A 26,172-nucleotide genomic window follows, 5' to 3' on the forward strand; every position below is an offset into this window, starting at 1 on the left:
CTCCCTCTGCCCCGGCTCGGCTCACTTGCAAGGCCTTGGCCGTGGGTCCAGAGCTCAGCTCCCACACCAGCAAGGTTTTGTCACCCACGATGGGAACCACAAAAGTTACCAACGGCACCGTCCGACCGTTACCGCTCGTGCGCGACTCGGTGCGCAAGCGGACTGCGCCTGCGCACGCGCGCCTGCGGACGGGCGTCTGCGCAACGCGTGCGCGGTCGCACGCCTGCGCAGGGACATATGCGCCCGCGCGATAGCGAACGGGCGTCTGCGCCCGCGCGCCTGCGCACGGACGTCTGCACTCGCGCGTCTGCGAACGAGCGTCTGTGTATGGCGTCTATGAACCCTGTCAGCCTACGCGCGCCTACGCACCGCGTCTCCGCACGCGCGCCAGCGCAGACGTAGTGCGCAGGCGCGCGTGCGCAGACGCGGTGCGAGGCGCGCGTGCGCAGATGCGTTGCTCAGGAGCGCGTGCGCAGACGCGGAGCGAGGCAAGAGTGCGCCGACACCTGTGCGCAGGCGCGTGTTCGCACACACTCGTGCGCAGGCGCGCGGGCGCAGGCGCCGTCCGCTTGCGCACCGTACCGCGCACGAGCGGTAACGGTCGGATGGTGCCGTTGGTAACTTTTGCGGTTCCCATCGTGGGTGACAAAACCTTGTTGTTGTGGGAGCTGAGCTGTGGACCCACGGCCGAGGCCTTGTAAGTGAGCCGAGCCGGGGCGGAGGGAGGGCTGGAGGAAGCCACCCCGCGCCCCAGTAACTGGGCGCCCCGGGGTACTGCTTCAGCACCTCATCTGCCTGTGCTCTCCGCTGAGAGGAATCTTAGTTCTAGAGCCGACCTGAGCAGTCAGCTCGCCCCCACAGATTTTTGAGAGCTAGTTCCCAGCAGATGGCATTGCCTCCTTATGCTTCTCGAAGCTTAGGATTTCAGAGGGAAACCTGTTCCTGAAATGAGAAGTGTTTGGAGTTGCAGGCTCACCACAGTTGCCTGCGGCGAAGGGCTGGGGGAATAGAAGGGAACGGGCGGTTTGGCTTCCTGGGCGTGAAATTGCCTGCACTTACTTAGCATAGGACCACCCTACAGCATTCTCTGTTCACAGTCTTCTCCCAGTTTGGCCTTCTGTATTCGGTCCGAGTCTTCCCAAACGCATCAGTGGCCGGTCCTGGGTTCTATGCCATCATCAAAGTTTATTCAGCAAGGGATGCCCACAGAGCCCAAAAGGCATGCGACCAGAAGCAGCTTTTTCAGGCATCTCCAGTGCAGGTGGGTCCAACTGTGGAATTCCTCGCTCTACTGGGATGAAGTGCTGAATTTAAAACTAATAGGCCATCGGGAATTCCCCGGGGGATCTAGTGGTTAGGACTCTGCACTTTCACTGCTGAGGGCCTGGGTTCAATCCCTGGTCCGGGAACTAAGATCCCGCGGTGGCGGGGAGGGGGGCGGGGGAAGGCCAGCGTTTGTACAGCACTGTGGTGGACAGAATGCTCTCAGATGCACTGCTCCACTGATCCCCCAGTTCCTTCTTTATTTTTTTTAGATGAAGAAACTCGAACTCAGGATGGTTAAGTGACTTACTTAATGTCCATGACAGTAAATGTGGAAACTAGAGGCCAAACCCATACTTAACTGATGTAAACACCATGTCATTTTATGCTGCCCCTTAATTTAAGAAATCTTCACAAGAGTCTTCCTTATATTTACTTTTATGTGGATTTTAAATCTGTGAGGTTGACAAATTGTTTTTTAAATTAATTAATTAATTAATTAATTTTTGTATGCGTTGGGTCTTGTTGCTGCGCGCCGGCTTTGTCTAGTTGCGGCGAGCGAGGGTTGCTCTTCGTTGCGGTGCGTGGGCTTCTCATCGCGATGGCTTCTCTTGTTGCGGAGCACGGGTTCTAGGCACGCGGGCTTCAGTAGTTGTGGCTCACGGGCTCTAGAGCACAGGCTCAGTAGTTGTGGCACACGGGCTTAGTTGCTCTGCGGCATGTGGGATCTTCCCGGACCAGGGATCGAACCCGTGTCCCCTGCATTGGCAGGCGGAGTCTTAACCACTGTGCCACCAGGGAAGTCCCGAGCTTGACAAACTTTTGTCAGATGTAACATCAAGGAGGCTTCGTCATCATCAGCACTCTGAAACTGCCTATTCAGAACTCCCTTCAGATTCCGGAAAATGGTTAAAATATTCTTTAATGCATTGTAGAAACCTTATTCCATATTAACATGCCATCCAATTTTACTTCCCCAGAATTAACATTTCATTATGTGCCTCCATTCAGCCACCATTCCTTTTTCAAGGACCTTTTCAATTCCTCTGAATAAGTGAGTGAGGCTTCGATTTCGCAGACCTTTCACTTTAGAATTGTGTGTCTTCTCTGATTGGCTTCTTGCTCTGGCTACTTCCCACTGATCTTCCTGCCTATTCTCACCCATATTTCTTTACTCACTGATTTCACCTTTATTGAATCTGAGAACTCTCCTCAGATGTGACTCCAGGTGCGCTACCTCCCACTTCTGTACCCTGTGTAACACCCTCTTCAATCCTGGCTGTACTCCCTGGGATTGAAATGATTTCATGTCAGACATTCTTTAATTTGCGGACCCTGCGACCATTTCACATAACCACTCAGATATTACGGATGGTCCTGGAAAGGTTATGAGACAGTTACTTGGTATCAGTTGTGAGTAATGAGTTCTTTTCTTATATTGGACATTAAGACCATTCCATAAGCTTAGGTTCTGAGATTTTCACAGCATAAAGCCCGTCACTGATAGAGTAATGAAGAAAATGTTCTGCAAGTCACTATAGAGTTGAGAGGAAAGGGCATTCTATTAGATTTCTTTATTTAATGCAGAGCCTTAGTTTACTACCCACACCCCCGAAATTGTTACCTACTTTAATTATGCGTTCTCTTTAAATTTTATTTATTTATTTATTTGGTTGCACCGGGTCTTAGTTGCAGCAGGCGGGCTCCTTAGTTGCGGCTCACGGGCTCCCCAGTTGTGGCACGTGGGCTCCCCAGTTGCAGCAGGCAGGCTCCTTTAGTTGTGGCTCGCAGGCTCCTTAACTGTGGCGTGCAAACTCTTAGTTGCAGCATGCACGTGAGACCTAGTTCCCTGACCAGGGATCGAACCCGGGCCCCCTGCATTGGGAGCACGGAGTCTTAACCACTGCACCAGCAGGGAAGTTCCAATTATGTCTTCTTTTATTCATTAGCAGGTGTACATATTTCTTATCTTTTTTCCCCTGTGTTTTTTATAAATACAGACAAGAGAGTAACATCTTCAAATAAAATGAAGGAAAGGCTTAATGTATCTGAGTTTTTCTCAGTAGCACGAAGGGAAATGTTTGCCAGCAAGAACTGTGGCCAGGTTATCCCAGATGTCAACTGTCTCTACTACCCAGGGGCTCAGAGCCCTTCTGAAGCTTCCTAATTGTCCAGGACAGCTCCATTATGATTCACCGTACAGGGCCTAGCCTCCCTGTTTTAAATGTTGCGACACTCAACATTTAAAAATTAGTCTTCATTTCTCCTTTCCAGCAGGCAGCTTCAGTTGGAGAAAGTAATTTCATTTTCTTACGTACTCATTCATTCACTCAGTCAACAGACCATCACTCCTCTATTATATGGCAAGATCTATGCTTGTTTCTGGTGACAAGGAAAGAATAATATATGGTTCCTTCAAGCACTTAAGGAGCTCATAAACTAGTGACGGAGGAAGATGCACAAACACATCAATAAAGAATTAACAATGCTTTGACTTTATTTGTATTATTTGAATTTTTATGACTATATTTCTATACTACACCCTGTTCAAAATGGAAATAGACATTTAAGAAAGAACTAGTGATGTAAAAAATCCACAGTAATATGTAAGTTATTTAGAGAGCTAAGACTGGAAATATTTGCACTCTCAAAGAAGCTTGTTAATGCAGATGAACCTCTAATTCTTTTGGTTGCTTTATTTACATTTATAGAGGTATACGTATTCCCTCTTCTAACAGGGGTTAGTAACTTGGGGAGGGGGTGCTACAGATTAAGGTCCTAATTCAGTGGCAGGTCTATCTTATCTCCTCTTCAGGTCATATTCTCATCTCATACAGTATGAGATGACTAAAACAGTTCACTTCCTTTGCTTACCCCCAGCCCCGTAATAGGCTTCTGCTGGGCTTCCTTGGTTGCTTTCATCATCACTTTCACTACCAGAGGTCAGGGAACCTTCCGGTTAATCAGGGGCCCTGGAAATGATGCAGAAAAGTACTGACTTAAAAATAATAAATAACATTTATTTAGGGTTCTCTGTGAACTCATTGCTTAAAATGTCCTACTTAATCTTCACAACCACTCTATGAAATTGGTATTGATAAATCTCAGGTATATCCAAAATAAGTCTCTATGTAGGCTTGTGATATTTTTAGGTCTTTTATGTCTTTAGGGTCGTCTCGGCACCAGACATAAGGCGGTTCGACATAATACGCTTGCCCTGAACAGCTCCAGATGCCAAGAATTGGCAAATTACTACTTTGGTTTCCATGGGTGGTCAAAAAGGATCATCAGGGTAAACTCTGTAGATTTTCTTTGACTAACCAGACTCCTTTCAACATTGAACTCCTAGACTTTAGAGAGAAGCATAGAGCAGGGCTATGGGGAGGAGATGTGAGAGGCTTCCACATGGAAGTATCTGAGCATTGGCCTGCCACCTAGAATTAGTGATAATCTCAATGACTTGGATGGTGGTGTCCATAATTTTCTCCAGTATTTGTATGGTATATAATAAAAAAGTGTTGTCTATATTTAGTCATTCATTTGCAAGTCTCACTTGACTTTGAAGCTATAGCATACCTAAACTATTACCTGGGATTGCTGGAGTTTAGTTTTTATCTCTAACACCAGAATATTTTGAAGTCTAGCCTTTAATTCAAAATCCTAACAGCTTCAGGATCTTTCTAACCTTGAAGAAAGGGAAAATGAAGATATTGTGACACCACTTCAGAAGCAAAGCCTGAAGTTCTTCTGTGCTTTCAAGGTGGTGTTGCCCTCCCACGAGTGCAGGAGTCCTGGAGTTGGCATGGCTGAGGAACCTTTGGGTAAGTTGGAGGAAGGTCTGTTTTCCAGTATGTGTGTGTGTGGGGAGGTGAGGGAGTGGGATTTCTCTTCTTTCCTTTCTTTCTGAAACTCAACTTTTAGATACATCATCACCTTGGCTAAGCAGCTAAAGCCCTGGGAAGAATTTTTCTGCCTGACAATATAGGTTTTTATCTTAGGCAATACCTGACAGCACCTTAAACTTTAGAATTTTAGAACTGACTGCCTGCCAAGAAGCTTAGGAGGAGGGAAAATTAGTTATCGTTTTTTTTTTTTTTTTTGGTTAATAATTTGTTTTGTGCTAAAATAGTCCTTCAAATACAGATGTCTTCTGGCCTTCAGTTATACCAACAAAATCATTGTCTAAAGATTGAAATAAACTCTTGTGTAAACGTTCAGTCCTTTGCCTCCTATAGAGGGGCCTGAGCGGAAAAAGTAAATGTAGATCCCTAGAAAGGGGATTCCGATTGGTACTGAGTTTTTTCCTAGAATCCATGGCACTTGGGCTTAGGGTTTTAAGTCAGAGGCAGGGCTGTTAGCGAATGGAGTGGAGGAGGCTCCACCATCCACCTGAGTGGGTGATGGTTGAGGAGAGGCCAGATCATCTGCACTACCACCAAGTCTATCTCACTGTATGAATCCAGCCCTTTACGCACAGGAGAGCAGGGTCTGTAGCAGTGTAGCCTCAGCTTGTCCATTTGAAATCTGTGAGTAACATGAGATTTGTGCCGCGTTCTTGGTTTGCATTTCCCATCGAGTATTTTAGGAACTTCCAGAATAGATCTGAGCAGTAAAAGTGTGCCGTGCCAGGGTACACCTACAACAGAGACATTCAACCGTGGCCCAGTGTTGTGCCTGCCCTTAATCACCAAGATAATGATCTAAGAATGACAGATGCATGTTTAGTTTTAAACACATAACCTAGAAATCAGTTATTCAGATAGGCATTTTTTTTTAATTATTATTATTTTTTTAATTCTATTCTTGTCTGCTTACATTCTTTTTTTTTTTTTATGTATGTATGTATGTATGTATGTATGGCTGTGTTGGGTCTTCGTTTCTGTGCAAGGGCTTTCTCTAGTTGTGGCAAGCGGGGGCCACTCTTCATAGCGGTGCGGGGGCCACTCTTCATCGCGGTGCGCGGGCCTCTCACTATCGCGGCCTCTCGCTGCCAAGCACAGGCTCCAGACGCGCAGGCTCAGTAACTGTGGCTCACGGGCCGAGTTGCTCCGCGGCATGTGGGATCTTCCCAGACCAGGGCTCGAACCCACGTCCCCTGCATTGGCAGGCAGATTCTCAACCACTGCGCCACCAGGGAAGCCCCAGATAGGCATTTTAAATTCATCTGTTTTGGTTGGATTTAGGGTCATTATCATTCCTTATGAAAAGGAAGGTAACCCAGAAGCTTGCTATTCAGAAGGCTATGACAGATGCATTCCGGAAACTGCTGATTGTGGTTTTAGGTAAGACCTTTTTTTTTTCAGTACTCACTCAAAGTTCATTAAAATAAATGTCCTATGATATGTCCTTTAGTTGTAGTAAAAGTAGCTCTTATATACTTTATTTTTAACTTTTCTCTCTTTGAATATCATTCACAGGCACAGACTCAACTTCTTATATAATGATAATAACTTTTTCTTACTGATGTTCAAGTATTCACAACTTAGCTACTAGTAGCAGCTTTAAGATGACTCTTTGTCCTTTCAGCATTATCCTAGAGAATTTCTTTTTTTTTTTTCACACGCACATACACACACACACACACACACACACACACACTGTATTTTATTTTTACAAGAGATAGACTGACACCAAGCATTGTAAATGGATGACCACAACAAAAGCAACAATGATTGCAATTACCAAACACGAAACACACTCATACTATGTCATAATATTGACATTCAGTCCAGTAATCCTCCACTGTAACAGCTCCTTTACTTTGCAGTGAAAATTGATTTCTATATTCTTTGCCTCTGAGTCCTTGTGGAATTTTTTCTTTTTAATTCAAACAGAAAGTCACAAAAATTATACTCATCCTCATCGGTTCACTCAGTGCCATGTAATTAATTTTTTTTTTATCTTGATCTTTTGTTAGCACTTTTATGAGTTCATCAGCTTTCTATTAGAGTTCTGAAAATGCTTATTCATTCAGTTCAGCAGTACAGTTCCCAGAAACCTGTACTTGTCAGAGTCTTTTCTATGAATTCCTTGAAGATGAAACCCTTTTATAGGAACATATTTGCAAAAGCATCAGAGTACACCCAGAACTGTCTGTAACTGACAAAAGACTTAAAAATGACCACGGATAAAGATTTGATGAAAGTTCATAATAGTGCAATTGACAATGAAATTTAGTTTTTTCTGAGATATACATTTTCAAGTAATAACTAGAATTATGACTTATAACATGATACCAGAACATATAAGATTTTTAGAAATTTCACGTAATGTCTGAAACATTTATATTAACATATTTCCATACAGATAACCCAATGAAAGTTTAGTATTAGTTGTTTTGTTTGTTTGTTTGTTTATCCTGCAGGTTCTTATTAGTCATCAGTTTTATACAAATCAGTGTATACATGTCAATCCCAATCGTCCAATTCAGCACACCACCATCCCCACCCCACCGCAGTTTTCCCCCCTTGGTGTCCATATGTCTGTTCTCTACATCTGTGTCTCAACTTCTGCCCTGCAAACCGGCTCATCTGTACCATTTTTCTAGGTTCCACATACATGCCTTAATATAGGATATTTGTTTTTCTCTTTCTGACTTACTTCACTCTGTATGACAGTCTCTAGATCCATCCACATCTCAACAAATGACTCAATTTCGTTCCTTTTTATGGCTGAGTTATATTCCATTGTATATATGTACCACATCTTCTTTAACCATTCGTCTGTCGATGGGCATTTAGGTTGCTTCCATGTCCTGGCTACTGTAAATAGTGCGGCAGTGAACATTGGGGTGCATGTGTCTTTTTGAATTATGGTTTTCTCTGGGTATACGCCCAGTAGTGGGATTGTTGGATCATATGGTAAATCTATTTTTAGTTTTTTAAGGAACCTCCATACTGTTCTCCATAGTGGCTGTATCAATTTACATTCCCACCAACAGTGCAAGAGGGTTCCCCTTTCTCCACACCCTCTCCAGCATTTCCTGTTTGTAGATTTTCTGATGATGCCCATTCTAACTGGGGTGAGGTGATACCTCATTGTAGTTTTGATTTGCATTTCTCTAATAATTAGTGATGTTGAGCATCTTTTCATGTGCTTCTTGGCCATCTGTATGTCTTCTTTGGAGAAATGTCTATTTAGGTCTTCTGCCCATTTTTGGATTGGGTTGTTTGTTTCTTTAATATTGAGCTGAATGAGCTGTTTATATATTTTGGAGATTAATCCTTTGTCCGTTGATTCGTTTGCAAATATCTTCTCCCATTCTGAGGGTTGTCTTTTCGTCTTGTTTATGGTTTCCTTTGCTGTGCAAAAGCTTTGAAGTTTCATTAGGTCCCATTTGTTAATTTTTGTTTTTATTTCCATTACTCTAGGAGGTGGATCAAAAAAGATCTTGCTGTGATTTATGTCATAGAGTGTTCTTCCTATGCTTTCCTCTAAGAGTTTTATAGTGTCCGGTCTTACATGTAGGTCTCGAATCCATTTTGAGTTCATTTTTGTGTATGGTGTTAGGGAGTGTTCTAATTTCATTCTTTTACATGTAGCTGTCCAGTTTTCCCAGCACTACTTATTGAAGAGACTGTCTTTTCTCCATTGTATATCTTTGCCTCCTTTGTCATAGATGAGTTGACCATAGGTGCGTGGGTTTATCTCTGGGCTTTCTATCTTGTTCCATTGAACTATGTTTCTGTTTTTGTGCCAGTACCATATTGTCTTGATGACTGTAGCTTTGTAGTATAGTCTGAAGTCAGGGAGTCTGATTCCTCCAGCTCTGTTTTTTTCCCTCAAGACTGCTTTGGCTATTAGGGGTCTTTTGTGTCTCCATACAAATTTTAAGATGATTTGTTCTAGTTCTGTAAAAAATGCCATTGGTAATTTGATAGGGACTGCATTGAATCTGTAGATTGCTTTGGGTAGTATAGTCATCTTCACAATATTGATTCTTCCAATCCAAGAACATGGTATATCTCTCCATCTGTTGGTATCATCTTTAATTTCTTCCATCAGTGTCTTATAGTTTTCTGCATACAGGTCTTTTGTCTCCCTAGGTAGGTTTATTCCTAGGTATTTTATTCTTCTTGTTACAATGGTAAATGGGAGTGTTTCCATAATTTCTCTTTCAGATTGTTCATCATTAGTGTATAGGAATGCAAGAGATTTCTGTGCATTAATTTTGTATCCTGCAACTTTACCAAATTCATTGATTAGCTCTAGTAGTTTTCTGGTGGCATCTTTAGGATTCCCTATGTATAATATCATGCCATCTGCAAACAGTGACAGTTTCACTTCTTCTTTTCCAATTTGTATTCCTTTTATTTCTGTTTCTTCTGTGATTGCCGTGGCTAGGACTTCCAAAACTATGTTGAATAATAGTGGTGAGAGTGGACATCCTTGTCTCGTTCCTGATCTTAGAGGAAATGCTTCCATTTTTACACCATTGAGAATGATGTTTGCCGTAGGTTTGTCATATATGGGCTTTATTATGTTGAGGTAGGTTCCCTCTATGCCCACTTTCTGGAGAATTTTTATCATAAATGGGTGTTGAATTTTGTCAAAAGCTTTTTCTGCATCTATTGAGATGATCATAAGTGTTTTATTCTTCAATTTGTTAATATGGTGTATCACATTGATTGATTTGCGTATATTGAAGAATCCTTGCATCCCTGGGATAAATTCCACTTGATCGTGGTGTATGATCCTTTAATGTGTTGTTGGATTCTGTTTGCTAGTATTTTGTTGAGGATTTTTGCATCTATATTCATCAGTGATACTGGTCTGTAATTTTCTTTTTTTGTAGTATCTTTGTCTGGTTTTGGTATCAGGGTGATGGCGGCCTCATAGAATGAGTTTGGGAGTGTTCCTTCGTCTGCAATTTTTTGGAAGAGTTTGAGAAGGATGGGTGTTACCTCTTCTCTAAATGTTTGATAGAATTCACCTGTGAAGCCATCTGGTCCTGGACTTTTGTTTGTTGGAAGATTTTTAATCACAGTTTCAATTTCATTACTTGTGATTGGTCTGCTCATATTTTCTGTTTCTTCCTGGTTCAGTCTTGGAAGGTTATACCTCTCTAAGAATTTGTCCATTTCTTCCAGGTTGTCCATTTTATCGGCATGGAGTTGCTTGTAGTAGTCTCTTAGGATGCTTTGTATTTCTGCGGTGTCTGTGGTAACTTCTCCTTTTTCATTTCTACTTTTATTGATTTGAGTCCTCTCCCTCTTTTTCTTGATGAGTCTGGCTAATGGCTTATCAATTTTGTTTATCTTCTCAAAAAACCAGCTTTTAGTTTTATTGATCTTTGCTATTGTTTTCTTTGTTTCTATTTCATGTATTTCCACTCTGATCTTTATGATTTCTTTCCTTCTGCTAACTTTGGGTTTTGTTTGTTCTTCTTTCTCTAGTTCCTCTAGGTGTAAGGTTAGATTGTTTACTTGAGATTTTTCTTGTTTCTTTAGGTAGGCTTGTATAGCTATAAGCTTCCGTCTTAAAACTGCTTTTGCTGCATCCCATAGGTTTTGGATCATCATGTTTTCATTGTCATTTGTCTCTAGGAATTTTTTGATTTCCTCCTTGATTTCTTCAGTGATCTCTTGGTTATTTAGTAACCTCCACGAGAGGCTGTTTCATCTTCAGGAGAAGAGACTTCTCAGGAAAATCCTTTTCCAGAATTATTTTCTCTTTCAGACCTTTCTACAGAAAACACTACTTCAGAAAACAATACCGCACAAAATGTTTCTGAAGAAATTATTTCTACAGGAAACTCTAGTCTGCCAGGAGGAACCGGCCCTGGAAACACTACCCATAGGAACGTCTCCAATGCACATTCTACTGTTGCTGTGGACAACAGTATGCCAACTGTTCAACACACCAACGAAACACAATGGGAGTAGCACAACACGGGCACTGAATTATCCTCTAAGCCCACAGGCTTCACAGTCCCAGGGCTCACATCCCCAGGTGATCAAGTTGAAACTCAGCTAAAGCAGCAGCTATGGTCCCTCATCCCCAACAAGGACATGCGAAGGCTCATTTCTCATGTTATCCAGACTCTGAAAATAGACTGCTCGGAGACCCACGTGCAGCTGGCCTGTGCCAACCTCATCTCTAGAACAGGCCTCCTGATGAAGCTTCTCAGCAAGCAGCAAGAAGTAAAGGTGTCCAAAGCGGAATGGGATACGGACCAGTGGAAAAGTGACAACTCTGTCAGTGAGAGCACAGAAGCCCAGAGTGAGCAGAAAGAGCAGGAGTCAAGCGAGGTGAGGCGAACCCCTGAAACATGGGACCTGGACTTTTACTCAGTTTAGGACATGCCATGAACGTGCCCAAGCAGGAATACCACGGGCTCCTAGTCTGTATCGTATCTTCAGCCATGAAACTGGCTAAGACAGTGATCTCCCACTTGGCTCATTTAAAGAGTGTGCCACTATTCCTGGGGTAGACGAGAAGAGGACATAACACAAGACAACTAAATTGTAGATAAATAAATTGTAGAAGAAAAGGCTAATGATAAGATTAATAACATTAAATTTAGCTTGTTATAGAAGCTACTCGCCTGAAAGGATTGGGTTCTATAGTAGTTTAAGAATAGTTAGCTATTGTTTAGAATAGGTTTAAGAAGAGTTAGCTTTCATCCCTTGTATCTTCTTGTTTTTAAAAAATTGTTAGTTATTTTTTAGCTCACAAAAGAAGTTCCAGGATGTGGCTGTAACAACAAACTCATCTTGGCAATATCTGTAACTGTACCAGTGACGATTTTGGTTACAATTCTCTGTCTCATTGAGGTAAGGACAATAATTCATTCAGATTCAGAACCCACAAACTCAGAGTGAAAGCCACCTTTCCACCTACTACTACTTGATTCTTCTCTTTAGTCATGAGAACTGAGATACACTTTGTTCTTTTACTGAAAAGTATATTCCCAGCATTTTTTGTTTCCTTTTTTCTTTCTTGGCTGCGTTGGGTCTTCATTGGGGTGCACGGGCTTCTCATTGCGTTGGCTCCTCTTGTTGTGGAGTATGGGCTCTAGGCGTGTGGGCTCAGGAGTTGTGGCGCACGGACTTAGTTGCTCCGAAGCATGTGGGACCTTCCGAGACCAGGGATGGGACCTGTGTCCCCTGCACTGGCAGGCAGATTCTTAACCACTGAACCACCAGAGAACTCCGAATTCCAGTATTCTAAATCTTTTGTGTAGATCCATATTCCAATCTGGTGTTATTTTCCTGCTGCTTAAAAATACTTCTTTTACCGTTTCTTATAGTGAGAGTCTACTAGTAATGAATTCTTTCAGCTTTTGTATGTCTGAGATAGTCTTCATTTTGCTTTTGTTTGGACAGATCTGGGTATAGAATTCTAGCTTGATAGAATTCAATGCACTACTTTAAAGGTGTTATTCCACTGAGTTCTCCTTTACATTGTGTGCAACAAGAATTCTGCTGTCATTGTTATCATTGTTCCTCTGTACGTAGTGTGTAGTTGTTTCCTCTGGCTGCTTTTAAATTTTTCTCTTTATTGCTGGTTTTGAGCAATTTGATTATTTTTTGTGCCTTGGTGTAGTTTTGTCCATGTTTCTTATGCTTAAAGTTCATTGATCTTCTTGACTTTGTGGGTTTATAGTGTTTACCAATTTGGAAAAGCGTTGGCTATTATTTCTTCAAATTTTTGTATTTCTCCTCTCCTTCATGGACTCTAAGTACCCATGTATTAGACCACTTGAAGTTGTTGCACAACTCACTGATGCTCTATTCATTTTTGTTGTTGTTTTGTTTTGTGACTCTTTTTGTTTCATTTTGGATAATTTCTATTACCATGCCTTAATGTTCACTGACCCTTTCTTCTGCAGTGTCTAATCTGCCATTAACCTCGTTCAGTTTCTTTTTCATTTAGACATTGTTTTTAATCTCTAGAAGCACAATTTGGGTCTGTTTTACATTTTCCATGCCTATACTTAACATTTTCAGTGTTTATTCTGGGTTTTTTAACATATGAAATACAGTTGTAATAACTTTTCTTCATGTATAATAACTTTTTTAATGTTTTTTTCTGCTAATTCTAACATCTCTATGGATTATGGGTTAGTTTTGATTGATTGCCTTTTCTCCTCAGTATGGGTCATATTTTCCTACTTCTTTGCATGCTTGGCAATTTTTCATACGATCCCAGATATTGTGAGGTTTAGTTTATTGTGTGCTATATATATATATATATATATATATATATATATATATATATATATTCCTGTAAAATGCTTGGGCTTTGTTTTGGGTGAAATTAAGTTACTCAGAACAATTTTATTCTTTTAGGTCTAGTGTGTAAGATTCGTTGGGTAGGAGTCCAAGTAGCCTTGAGTCTGGAGCTCACTATATGCAACTACGGAGACAAGTCCTTTCTGAGTATCATGAGGTTTTGCAGTCTGACTTGTAGGAACAGGTACTATTCCTACAACCCTGTGTGATATCCAGTTATTCTTATTATTAATCCTTTCATGTGGTTCTTTTCCTGGCATCAGGGAATTCCTCACACAAATGTACTGACCAATACTTTGTTGAATTCTCAAGAGATCCCTCTGCATATCTCCAGAGTTCTTTGTCTGTGCACTTCTTTTCTCTCTGATACTCGGCTTTGTGAACTCTAGTTACCTTGGTTTTCCCAGACTCTCAGCTCCATTTCCTCAGTCAGGGAGTTCACCAGTCTCTGCCTGGACTTCTCTTCCCTTTACCATGACCTGGAAACTCTCTCAGAGGAGTAAGGTAGGGCAATTAGAGGGATCACTTCATTTATTTCCCATCTCCTGGGGATCACTGAACTTTATTGCCTGAGGTCCAGTTTCTTGAAAACTGTTGTTTCATATGTCCTGTCTGATGTTTTCATTGTTTCAGGTGGGAGGTCAAATTGGTCCTTGTTACTTCATCTTGGCCAGAAGCCAATAACATAGTTTAAGTCTGTTTTGTTTTGATACAGGGTCCAGTTAAAGATTAGGCATTGCATGTCATGTCTTTGTTTCCTTTAATCTAGAATATTTCCCTACTATTTTTTTTTGTTCTTTTATGATATTGGCATTTTTGAAGAGTCTAAGCCAGTTGTCTTGTAAATTGCCCCACAATCTGGATTTGTCTGTTTCCTCATTAGATTCAAAGTAAACATTTTGGGGAAGACTACTATATAGGTGATGTATTCTTCATACTTCATCACTTCAGGTGGCCCAGTGCTAAGTTTGATCACTTGACTAAGGTGGTATCTTCCATATCTCTCCATTGTAAAGTTATTTTTCCCCTTGGTAATTGATAAATAATATGTGGGGTGATACTTTGGGATCCGTGAAGATCCTACTTTCAAACAAGTCTTCACCCAACTGTGCATCAGTGATAATCCTTGTCTGAATCGATTATTACATTGATAGTTGCAAAATGACACTTTCCTAATTCTATCATTCCTTTTGCATTTATTAGGTGACATTATTCTATAAAGAAGAGCTCCCCCAGTTTTCATTTTGAGTATCATAAGGAACTCATGTGCTTTTTAAAAAATTAACTGTTATACCTTATTATAATGATAATGTCTGCGCACACGCATCTGCGCATGCGCTGTTTACAAATGGAAGCCTGAGGGGCGGAGCCAGTTTGGTGGGAGTGGGATGAGGGCGGTGCTCGGACCTCTCCCTCGCCCCTCCCACTCCGGGCCTGTCTCTGCCTCTAGTTCCCCTTCCGCAACTCCCGCGCCCAGAAGTCTTGGAGTTTACCGCTTCTATTCAAGTGTATTTTTAGCATAGAGTCCAAAGTGTGAGTTTACTGGATCGAATGGTGTAGACATCTAAAGCAGCTGGCTTCTTCTTCAAACTCCCAGAGAAGACTAGAGTACTAAATAATGAGCACCAACTATCCACTGAACTTTAAAAATTTAGGTTTCCCGATTCTGTGTGAGAAATGACCACCAAAGATGCAATCCTTCGACTTGAGTGTTTTCATGAGTCTTAAATATGCAAATCAAGGTAGAACTCATTAAAGCCATCAACAGTCTAGTGTGAAACTCTTAAAAAGCTGGTTTCTAGCCCATTTTCCTAAGGTACCCCCAAATCACCGAGCACATTTCTCCATCCCCACCACGACTTTCTCCACCTCAATATATCAGACCCTTAGCCCCACCCATTACCTACTTCTGAGCTCTTTTACTTCAAAAATTGTTGACTTTGGAGGAATTACTTGGATCTTGATACTGTTTCAAACCAATAACTATAGATTTATTATCCATATCATTATCCATTGCATTCATTGTATGTATCCACTTATTCATTGTATCCATTATCTGTGTATGGAGAAGATCCATAATCTTCTCCAGAGCGATTAGGAACACCTCATGAACAATATTTACAGATTTATCATCCTTTTTCTAGTACCTAGCACACTCATACTCCATTAGGTACTCAGATATACTTGGGATTAATCCGTTGTGGAGCACGGGCTCTAGGCAAGCGGGCTTCAGTAGTTGCAGCACGAGGGCTCAGTAGCTGTGGCTCGCAGACTCTAGAGCACAGGCTCAGTAGTTGTGGCACACAGCCTTAGATGCTCCGCGGCATGTGGGATCTTCCTGGACCAGGGCTCGAACCCATGTCCCCTGCATGGGCAGGCGGATTCTTAACTACTGCGCCACCAGGGAAGTCTGGAAGGCGGATTCTTTACCATTGGACCATCAGGGAAGTCCCAGGATCAGCCTTTTAAAGAAGCATCCCAGAGATGTTTGAGTGTAGAGGTCCACAGACCATATTTTGAGAAATGGTATTTCCCTATGGACACCTTTCCTCTGGCAGCTCTTTTGAATGGCAGCTATGTTCTCTCCGATGCTGCACTGCCTGCAGTCTACCCAGCTTTCATTCCAGTGAGAACATTCCAGAGCCCAACTAAGGATCAACTCCAGGTGTTTCTCCAGTCACCTCTGGGGCTGACTGCATGTCACCAGCAACCAGTACCTCACCTGCTGCCCAACTACAGTGACACCTTCCAGATTTGTGACTCAGCTAGCTCTCCACCATGTTATTCTATGCGGACAACACCCCCCTTTTACAAAGCCTTGGACACCCATAAGCCTACAAAAAAAAAAAAAAAAACAGGAGTAGGGCTCCAGGACTTCTCCAAGTACTGGTGGTGCCTCCTCACCATACCTGTATACGGACGCATGTTGGATAGTGTTGGTTGGCTCTTGACACCCATTTCTACCCCGTTCTCTGCAGGTGCTAGAGGCCTGGGAACCATATTTCACAGATCCCCTCGACAGCAGGGTTCTGCCAATAAAATGTACTTGTGTGAAATTTGGAAGGTGGAAAGCAGATGGAAATCATATTTTCCTCCTCTGCAGCACACTCCATATTCCCCATCTAGTCACCACCCTTGGGGCTTTGGGGCTGCAATGACATCATCAGTGGTTTCCCAAAGTTTCCTGACTTCTGAGTGGCAGCAGCAGTTTTGAGTCTATGGAAAGCAGCTGTGGTAAAGTAACCTGAAGGCTAGTGCTGCAATGCCCCCCATCCCCAACTTTCACCACCATTAGCCCCCTCAATGATAAGCACCAACTGTTTGGATATAATCTTTCTCTCTTTCTGGCTTTTTTTTTTGGCTTGAAATACCTAGAGTGCTTTCTATTTTCTTGTGTATGGTAGTTTTTAAATATGTCCGCAAATTCTTTGACTCTTCTTTCTTCAAAAGGTGGAGTCTAAATCCCCTCCTCTTGAATGTGAGCTGGAACGAGTGACTGACTTCTAACCATGCTATGTGGCAGAAGTGGTGCTATGTGCCTTCTGAGGCCAGGCCATAAGAGGAATAACCTCTGTCTCTCTCTTGGGCAGCTCCCTCTGGAGGAAGCCAGCCATCATGTAGTGAGGACATTCAATCAAGTAGCAGGTGGACAGGCCCATGCAGGGAGGAAAGGAGGCCTCCCTCTAACAACCAGCACAACCCTGGCAGCCAGGTAAGGGAGTGAACCATCTTGGAAGTGGACCCTGCAGCCTCAGTCCAGCCATCAGATGACTGCAGCCCTGGCCGATATCTTGAGGAACTCGTGAGAGACCCAGAGCCAGAACTGCCCAAGCTATTCCCCTAAAGGCTTGACTCAGAAATTGTGAGGAATAAATGTTTATTGTTGTTTTGAGCCACTATTTTGGTATGATCTGTTACATACCACCAGATAATCAATACACTGTCTGATTTAGGGGTTGAATCAGACAGACTTGAGACTCTCAGTATTTTGAACTGGCATATTAATGAATGATGCCCTCGTAACGGTTGGGGACTTCGGTCATGGGCTCCAAGTCGTTTCCTCTACCACAATACTTTTTTTTTTTTTTTTCAATAAGAATACCACAGCTCTAATACTGTTGGACTTTATTTTTAAAAGGTGTAAATGACTAATCCTATCACAGGGTTTCATTTGGGAACACAGTTTCTTTATTCTTTTTTTCCTTTTTTTTTTTTCACACACATACGCTGTATTTTATTTTTACAAGAGATAAATAGACTGACACCAAGCATTGTACATGGATGACCACAACAAAAGCAGCAATGATTGCAATTACCAAACATGAAACACACTCATACTATGTCATAATATTGACATTCAGTCCAGTAATCCTCCACTATAACAGCTCCTTTACTTTGCAGTGAAAATTGATTTCTATATTCTTTGCCTCTGAGTCCTTGTGGGATTTTTTGTTTTTGTTTTTAAATGCAAACAGAAAGTCACAAAAATTGTACTCATCCTCATCAGTTCACTCAGTGCCATGTAATTAATTTTGTTTCCATCTTGATCTTTTGTTAGCACTTTTATGAGTTCATCAGTTTTTCATTAGAGTTCTGAAAATGCTTATTCATTCAGTTCAGCAGTACAGTCAGTTACCAGAAACCTGTACTTGTCAGAGTCTTTTCCATGAATTTCTTGAAGATGAAACCCTTTTATAGGAACATATTTGCAAAAGCATCAGAGTATACCCAGAACTGTCTGTAAATGACAAAAGACTTAAAAATGACCACGGTTAAAGATTTTTTTTTTTAATTTTATTTATTTATTTATTCATTTATTTATGGCTATGTTGGGTCTTTGTTTCTGTGTGAGGGCTTCCTCTAGTTGCGGCAAGTGGGGGCCACTCTTCATCGCGGTGCGCGGGCCTCTCACTATCGTGGCCTCTCCCGTTGCGGAGCACAGGCTCCAGACGCGCAGGCTCAGCAATTGTGGCTCACGGGCCTAGTCGCTCCGCGGCATGTGGGATCTTCCCAGACCAGGACTCGAACCCGTGTCCCCTGCATTTGTAGGCAGATTCTCAACCACTGCGCCACCAGGGAAGCCCACGGTTAAAGATTTGATGAAAGTTCATAATAATGCAGTTGACAAGAAAATTAGTTATTTCTGAGATACACATTTTAAAATAATAACTAGGATTATGACTTATAACATGATACCAGAACATATAAGATTTTTAGAAATTTCATGTAATGTCTGAAACATTTATATTAACATATTTCCATACAAATAACCCAATGAAAGTTTAGTATTAGTTGTTTTGTTTGTTTGTTTATACTGCAGGTTCTTAGGCATCAATTTTATACACATCAGTGTATACATGTCAATCCCAATCGCCCAATTCAGCACACCACCATCCCCACTCCACCGCAGTTTTCCCCCCTTGGTGTCCATATGTCTGTTCTCTACATCTGTGTCTCAACTTCTGCCCTGCAAACCGGCTCATCTGTACCATTTTTCTAGGTTCCACATCTACCACAATACTTACCATGCCAACAACCCACAGATTTTCCTGGGCACGAAATTCCTCAACCCCCTACTGTGCAAAATATACAGTAGGGTTTTATTGTTCGGGGGGGGGGGGCGGTGAACTTATAAGCAGAACAATAACAGGGTGCACTCAATCCCTCAAGCTTTCAAAGAAGGGGATTAGACCAGACTTAGCTGGATTGTGTGTCCCATGACCAGAGTTCCCGTAGAGGAGGAGCCAGCCTGGAGTGCGTCACAGTTACAGGGATGGTGAGGCAGGGAACGTCTATACTAGTAACAGTGGCAACTGCTTGGTGACAGAAATGGTCGCAGTAGGAGGGGGAGCCTATTTTTTCCATTGAGTTCGCTGGTACCTGCTGAGCTAGCTTTTTACTGAGCTACTGAAAGGGGAAAGGAATGAGTGTCCAGGACTATCCGAATTATTTCTCATCACCTTCTGGATTCCCAACACCTCACTGATCTCCATTCCCAGGTTACATTTCGACCTTATCATCATCTGGAATTTGTCATAAAAAATCTTAAATGTACAATCTTTCATTCTCTGAACATAAGCTCTTGTCCTTCCAGTTCTCACTCATGTGTATCCAGCGTACATGCTCTTCAGTTGCATCAAAACCTCTGGTCTGGTGCCCCATTTTCTCCCAGTTCCTACTTGGTCTAAACACCCAAGTTGACCTCTCGGCCTCTCTACTTAAAGCCACCATCAAAGTACTCTTTATAAAACTCAAGCTTGGTCATGTCTCTTCTCTATTTAAAACATTGTAGTTTGTGCTCTGTTTGGTCAAGGCCATGTGCCTTGACCAGGCCCTTTGGGATTGGGTCTCTGCTCGCCCGCACAGCCTCACCTACTGCCCTTTCCTCCTTGTGCTTCATGCTTGGCAACACCAGACTGCACACGCTTCAAACCCACCCAAGGTTTCATGCTTCTTGCCTCTGTACTGTTCTCCGTCTAGAATGCCTTTCCTTCATCTCGTCTTCCCAAGAAACTTCTGTTTGGCTTTCTTCTTCTTCCCCTCCTCTAAGCCATCCCTCACATTTACTCCTTTCCAGCCAACCAAGAGCTGAACCACTTCTTGGTACACTGCCATTGTCATGTCAACACACTCTCTTCTCTGTATAATATGTCTTCAGGTGTCTGTGCCTCCGCTCAGTCTTAAGGCCCCACAAGAGAAGGGACTTTGTCCTAATCAACTCTTTCCCCAGCACCAGCCACAGTGTCTGGCATATAATCCAGGCCCAGATCAAGTTCTACCTTTTTCATGGACCCTCCCTAGTTTCCTAACCTTCCCTCCTCTGAATCCTACAATTTTCTTCCCTGTATCATTTTTGCCCTAATCATGTATTGTCTCATTTCATTATCTTTTAAAAAGTGGCGAAATTCTCTGACAGATTTCATCGGAATCAGAATTTGCATTCATTTAGTAGCTGTTGGCCTTGTATCTCCCTCTCCCCTTCTATCTCTCAGGTCTCAGTAAGGAGTTGGGCTCTGAGCTAGTTTGTCCATCATAAGATGGTGACAGAGGCAGCCCCAGGCGGCCATGTGTTGTACCACCTGACCCTGGGCACCCCTCCTGCTTCTGGGCCACAGCCAGGGATGACTCCCTGATCCAAGGAGAGACAGCTCACTCACAGGCTGGCCAGGTGAAGTCTCTGGCTCTGGCAAAAAGACTGCCCAATCTCGGTCAAGCTGGGCCAAGCAGAATCTTACTCTTGGCAATTTTAATTTAGAAATATGGTAGGGTAGCATTTGAGACTAATAAAAAATTGTGCAAATCTGAGGTAGTATGATACAAAAAATATTATCTAAGCCTCATTTATGTACCAACTTTGAAATAATGGAAATATCCCAAACTAGGAACCTGGAGCTACCTGGAATCGTGGTCCATACTTTGGGAAGCCCAGCAGTACAAGGATCTCTACCCCTGGTTTCTCGTCAGCTCCCTGTCTTTGTGACCACCTCTCTTACTGAAATCAGACCCCCACTCATTACAGAGTTTGAGCGGGCATGGGGACTTTCCATTCTTGTGACCTAATAGTGTAACCAAAGTACCTAGTACTGTACCTGGTCCATAGCAGGTGCTCAATAAACAGCTGCCTCCTTCTCCTCATTATTATCATTGTTATCAACTCTTTGGTGGCAAACACAGCTTATACTTCTCTGCATCCCTGTTGGAGTCTAACAGTTCTGGGCTCCAACCTTAACTCACACTTTTGGACGTGGGTCCTTGGGTCCTTGAGCAGGTTACCTACATTCTTTAAATCCTGTTTCCTATCTGTCAAACGAGGCTAACAAGATATGCTTCCACGGACTGTTGGGCTAAATAAGACCATAAGATGCCTAACCCAGGGCTTGGCACCAAGCAAGCAAGTGGTAAATGTTAGCTGCTGCTGCTTCCTATTGTTAGTAGTAATAGTCGTGCGCCTTAAACACAGTAAATACTTGTTGGCTCACTGAAGTCACCGCCCAGAGAAAAACACTTGTTTTTCATTCTCAGTAAGAACCTTTGGGAGGTGACTTGGGCAGGCACTGAGAGAACAGATGTCTCTCATGCAGCATCAGCAAACTCATAACTCAGAAGAACTGATGGGCCGTTCACTTTGTTTGGAACCCCACCCAACTAACAGAACCTGCTGGGCCATCTCCCAGGCCCACTGATCCTCTGGGGGACCGTGTGCTATCACCCCATGGCTTGCACAGTTCTTCACCTCATATTACTAAACCACCAGCACTATCTGTGGTCATTTTGGTAGATTATCAAATCTTGTTCATTCAGAATTTCTTTTACTCATTAATGTATTTAACTCTCACTGACTTAAGAAATGTGATTAATGACTTTCTTGGCAGGAGTGGAAGAGCCTTTGCACCTTCCACAGGTGGCACTGTCACTATATGAGCACTTGGAATCATGCAGCCCTGGGTCTGTGCTGGGTGAGGCAGGAGGTGGGTAGGTTTGGTGCTGGGCTGAGCTGGAGGGAGCCGAGCAGCACACAGTTGACCCGCAGTGGGGTCAGGAGAGGCCAGGGCCTGAGGGGGGCCGTCTTGGGCAATGGCTGCTCTCACACATTCTTCTTTACCCTGTCTTTCTGGCACCTCCCTGCTAGTTATCCAAGGGTTGGGATTTCTTTTTAAAGAAAAAAAACAACCCAATGGGAATTTTCCACCAGCTTGAAATGGTGGAGAACCCCCTACCAAGACAGGGTACACATTTGTACATGAGTTTGAGAACTTGGGAGAAAAGTCAGGCCTTGGCTCCACAGTGGAGGGAGGCCCAGTGATCCAAATATTCTGGCAACCACAATGACCATACGAGAGGAGCCAGAAGTAGATGGTCCTCTATGGGCAGGAGGTCGAGCATGTTGTAAATAACTGGTACTTGAAAAACCAGGAGAGAGAGCACCAGAATAAATTGCTATTTGATTTAATGATCTATGCCCCTTGAGGATGGTGTGTTTTCCAGTTCCCAGGGACTGATGATACTGGGGAAACAAGGGCGGGAAGCCCCTCTTCATCCTTCTACTCATCCTCCTTTGCCCACATTTCCTCTTGTGGAACTACTGGCTACCATGAGGGATTCTAGTTTCAGCTCTGCTTCTTCTTGTACGCCCCTGTTATTGGTATATAAATATTCAACTATTTACATTTTAATTCCTTACCACATGGTTAGACTTGGTTATGAATTTATACACTTTAATATGAGAAAAATAAGTATTTTGCAAGCAATGCTGAGAAGCCAATATTAGAAAATAAAATTTGCAGGTGGCTTGAGGCAGAACAGGGCTCACTCTGTGGCAGTCTCGTGTGCTGTCTCACTTTCCTCACCCGCCTCTTCATCAACCCAATATGGAGCCAGAAGCTTCTCTGCTGGGGCTTTGATGACTTCCCTGGGGTACGAAGAATAATGCCAAGGCTTTTACTTTGGAAAGGAACAATTATAGTTTTCATTATTTCCTCATTTTAGAGGAGAATTTTAAATTGTCCTCTATTATTTACCCTGCATCCTTATAGAATATCTCATCCTCATCAGAAGACTCCCTGTCGTGTAGCTTCTGTGCCATGTTTTCCTTGCATGTGGCGTTGAGAGGCCTATACATATCCCTAAGCCAAAGTGGCCGCCTTCTCCCGAAAAAGCCCTCCTGGAACTCAGAAAGGGAAATATTAATTCAGCATCTCCCCTGCTTTCTCTGGCCACAGTACTATATCCCCCTCAAATTTACCTGACTCTCACTTTCCCCTGAGCTTCTCTTATGCAGCAGAAATCGAAAAAAGCCCCTTAGAGGAAAACACACACAGTTAGTGTTACATGTCATTTATCATCTCTCTCACAATGTGTTATCTCTGGTCTTATTAGGACTAAATGGGTACCTCAGTCCATAATCACAATGAGCAAAATCACCACACACCCGGGATCTTGAAAATCATCCCATGTGTGCTGGCCTTCCAGAAGTTCTCTGTGTCTGTCCAAAATGGCCCCCCCGTGTCTCTGGGGAGACCTTTGCATGTGGCTTAGCATGGAGTATAGGCAGGATTTTCAGCCCCGTTCACCTTTCTTGGGCCTTGGCCAAGAGCCCTCGTGCAGAGAAAACACTGCACAGCGGCGCTGGGCAGAAACACGTTACTCTCTACATGCGTTTCACACCAGTCTGCTTCGGACTTAGTCGCACATGCAGCATTTGCTGGGGGTGTGGCTGTGGGGAGAAGGTGCTTTTATTTTCCTGGCTGCTCTATCCTATCCTATAAGTTGAATCACACCAAATAAACAGCTGAACCCAACTAGCAAAATTATCTATAGCTCTCTGACTTTCATATTGCAGGCTGTCACTGAGGTGTCAGTGAATTGTGAAATCAGTTTAAAGGCCATGACCAGCAGGGAAACACAAAATACTCTTTTTGAATACAAATAGAATAGAAAAAAATCAGAGTGCACAATAAGTTAGTGTCAGAAACTACTTATGCCCATATAGTATGTGTATACTGAATTGTGAAATAAAACGGAGCTCACAGCCCCAGCACAGTGTGATCAGTAGAGAAGTCCTCAGTGGAAAGGGACCATCTTCTTTTTGATAATCACTAGTAGTATGACCATGGGGCAAGATATTTTCCCTTTCTCTTTCTCCATTTCCTTATTATAAAAGGAAGAGACGGGCTTCCCTGGTGGCGCAGTGGTTGAGAATCTGCCTGCTAATGCAGGGGACACGGGTTCGAGCCCTGGTCTGGGAAGATCCCACATGCCACGGAGCAGCTGGGCCCGTGAGCCACAACTACTGAGCCTGCGCGTCTGGAGCCTGTGCCCCGCAACGGGAGGGGCCGCGGTAGTGAAAGGCCCGCGCACCGCGATGAAGAGCGGTCCCCGCGCCGCGATGAAGAGTGGCCCCCACTTGCCGCAACTAGAGAAAGCCTTCGCAAGAACCGAAGACCCAACACAGCCAAAAATAAATAATAAATAAATAAATAAAGTAGCTATAAAAGGAAGAGACAAACTACTGTCTAAAGTTTCTCCCGGTTAAAATTCTATGAGGTTTGGATAAAGGGAATAGAGAGTAGGGGCCTGAAAAACAGTAGGGTGAGAAGGGAGGTTTTCTTGCCACTTTGCAGAAGGGACTCATATGTTCTACCTTTCGTCAGCTTTGAGTGAGGCCAGCCCCTAAATCCCCAACCATGTGGCCCTCCCTACCGCAGAGCCTCCTAGAAGACCTCTGGCCTGGCCTGACGCCTAGGAACCAGGCACCAGGCCAGCAAGAACTGGTACAACCAAAACCTCTCCCCGTCCACCCTCTTTCCTTAAAGGACTAGTGAAAGCAGATGAATCTGTGCCAGTCCTGTTCTAACTCAGCTTGGGCTGGGAAGCTAATTCTGCTGATAAATAAATTAGGGTAAACCATTAGGGTAATTAAACACTCTTCCTGCCTTTGGTGAGGAAATTGAAATAGATGAGTTCTAAGTTCTCCTGTAGTTGTAAAATTCTGCTTTAAAAGACCAATATTTACCTTCTGCTTCTTTTTTTATCTTCCCCTTTTGCAATTCTATGAGAATAAATCTGTTTTGAAAGAAAACATGATCATGATTATCCATTACAATTATTTCCAAATCCTTATTCATTCATTTTTACTTTAAATTTTATCTATCCAGTGAGATAACTTTTTTAAGGAAAGGAATTCTACCCTGTTTAATAATCCTTTGCCTCTTCCACAGTACCTAACTTAGGGTCTTGCATGCAGCTGGCGATATATTTTATTGACTGTTTTAGATAACGTCCAACAGATAATTCCTAATAAAAACTCTTAGAAGTAGGAAAAGAAAATAAAAGTATCTAGCAGAAACCTAAGCATTGTTTTAAAGTCAAGAACAAAAGTAGGATGTCCATCATTACTGTTACTATCGATCAATGTGGAGGAGGTCTTAATCAGTACGATAAGAAAAACGAAGTATTGGAAAGGAAGAGACAAACATATTTGCATATGAAATGAGGGACCTAAAAAGACCAAAAGAATCAACCGAAATTTTATTGGAAGTAACATGAGTAAGATGGTTACATACAAAATCAAGAGATCAACATATAAGCCTCAATAGCTTTCCCATATAACACAAATAACTCACTAAAAAACAGAAGAGGAGCTTCCCTGGTGGCACGGTGGTTGAGAGTCTGCCTGCCAATGCAGGGGACATGGGTTTCAGCCCTGGTCAGGGAACTAAGATCCCGCAAGTCGTGTGGAGTGGCCCAAAAAACAAAACAAACAAACAAACAAAAAACAGAAAAGAAAAGGCTGTAGAGATTTTTGTTAGGGGCATTTCTGATATGCTTATTTCGTGTAAACATTTCTAAATATACCACTTAACCATCATAAACATTCTTAATATTGGTATCACAATTCCTGCATCGAAATCCTTAACAACAGTTTGTTCTTTTGGTAACTTAATGTGTTCTTGACAATACTGATTTTATTTTTAAGATTTTTTTTTTTGATGTGGACCATTTTTAAAGTCTTTATTGAATTTGTTACAATATTGCTTCTTTTTTTTTATGTTTTGGTTTTTTGGCCATGAGGCATGTGGGATATTAGCTCCCTGACCAGGGATCGAACCCGCACCCCCTGCATTGGAAGGCAAAGTCTTAACTACTAGACCACCAGGGAAGTCCCTTGACAATA

General features: G+C 42.7%; 1 protein-coding gene and 1 pseudogene across 7 annotated transcripts; one reads left to right on the forward strand and one right to left on the reverse strand.

Annotated features, from left to right (window-relative positions):
* Positions 1-26,172, reverse strand: part of LOC130705823 (leucine-rich repeat-containing protein 37B-like) — a 65,072-nt pseudogene that overhangs the window by 24,293 nt on the left and 14,607 nt on the right.
* Positions 532-17,396, forward strand: LOC130706005 (leucine-rich repeat-containing protein 37A3-like). Of its 7 annotated transcripts, XR_009006414.1 has the most exons (6): positions 532-697; positions 4,433-4,555; positions 5,024-5,084; positions 6,447-6,545; positions 11,304-11,513; positions 17,090-17,396. XR_009006414.1 is itself a non-coding variant. In XM_057536797.1 (2 exons), exons 1-2 carry the CDS (start codon positions 11,274-11,276, stop codon positions 17,213-17,215), a joined length of 366 nt encoding a protein of 121 aa, XP_057392780.1. In that variant the 5' UTR covers positions 11,143-11,273; the 3' UTR covers positions 17,216-17,396. The 7 variants fall into 7 exon arrangements, 1 of the variants encoding a protein (XP_057392780.1); XR_009006410.1 differs by lacking the exon at positions 11,304-11,513; XR_009006415.1 differs by lacking the exons at positions 11,304-11,513; positions 17,090-17,396 and adding an exon at positions 11,014-11,149.

The sequence above is a fragment of the Balaenoptera acutorostrata genome, chromosome 20 (assembly GCF_949987535.1).
Source record: "Balaenoptera acutorostrata chromosome 20, mBalAcu1.1, whole genome shotgun sequence".
Classification (NCBI taxonomy): Eukaryota; Metazoa; Chordata; class Mammalia; order Artiodactyla; family Balaenopteridae; genus Balaenoptera; species Balaenoptera acutorostrata.

Coding starts and splice junctions, on each gene's coding strand:
- LOC130706005 (XM_057536797.1), top strand. CDS start 11,274: ATGCGAAGGCTCATTTCTCATGTTATCCAGACTCTGAAAATAGACTGC. Junction 11,514..17,089: donor AAGAGCAGGAGTCAAGCGAG/GTGAGGCGAACC, acceptor TCTCTTGGGCAG/CTCCCTCTGGAGGAAGCCAG.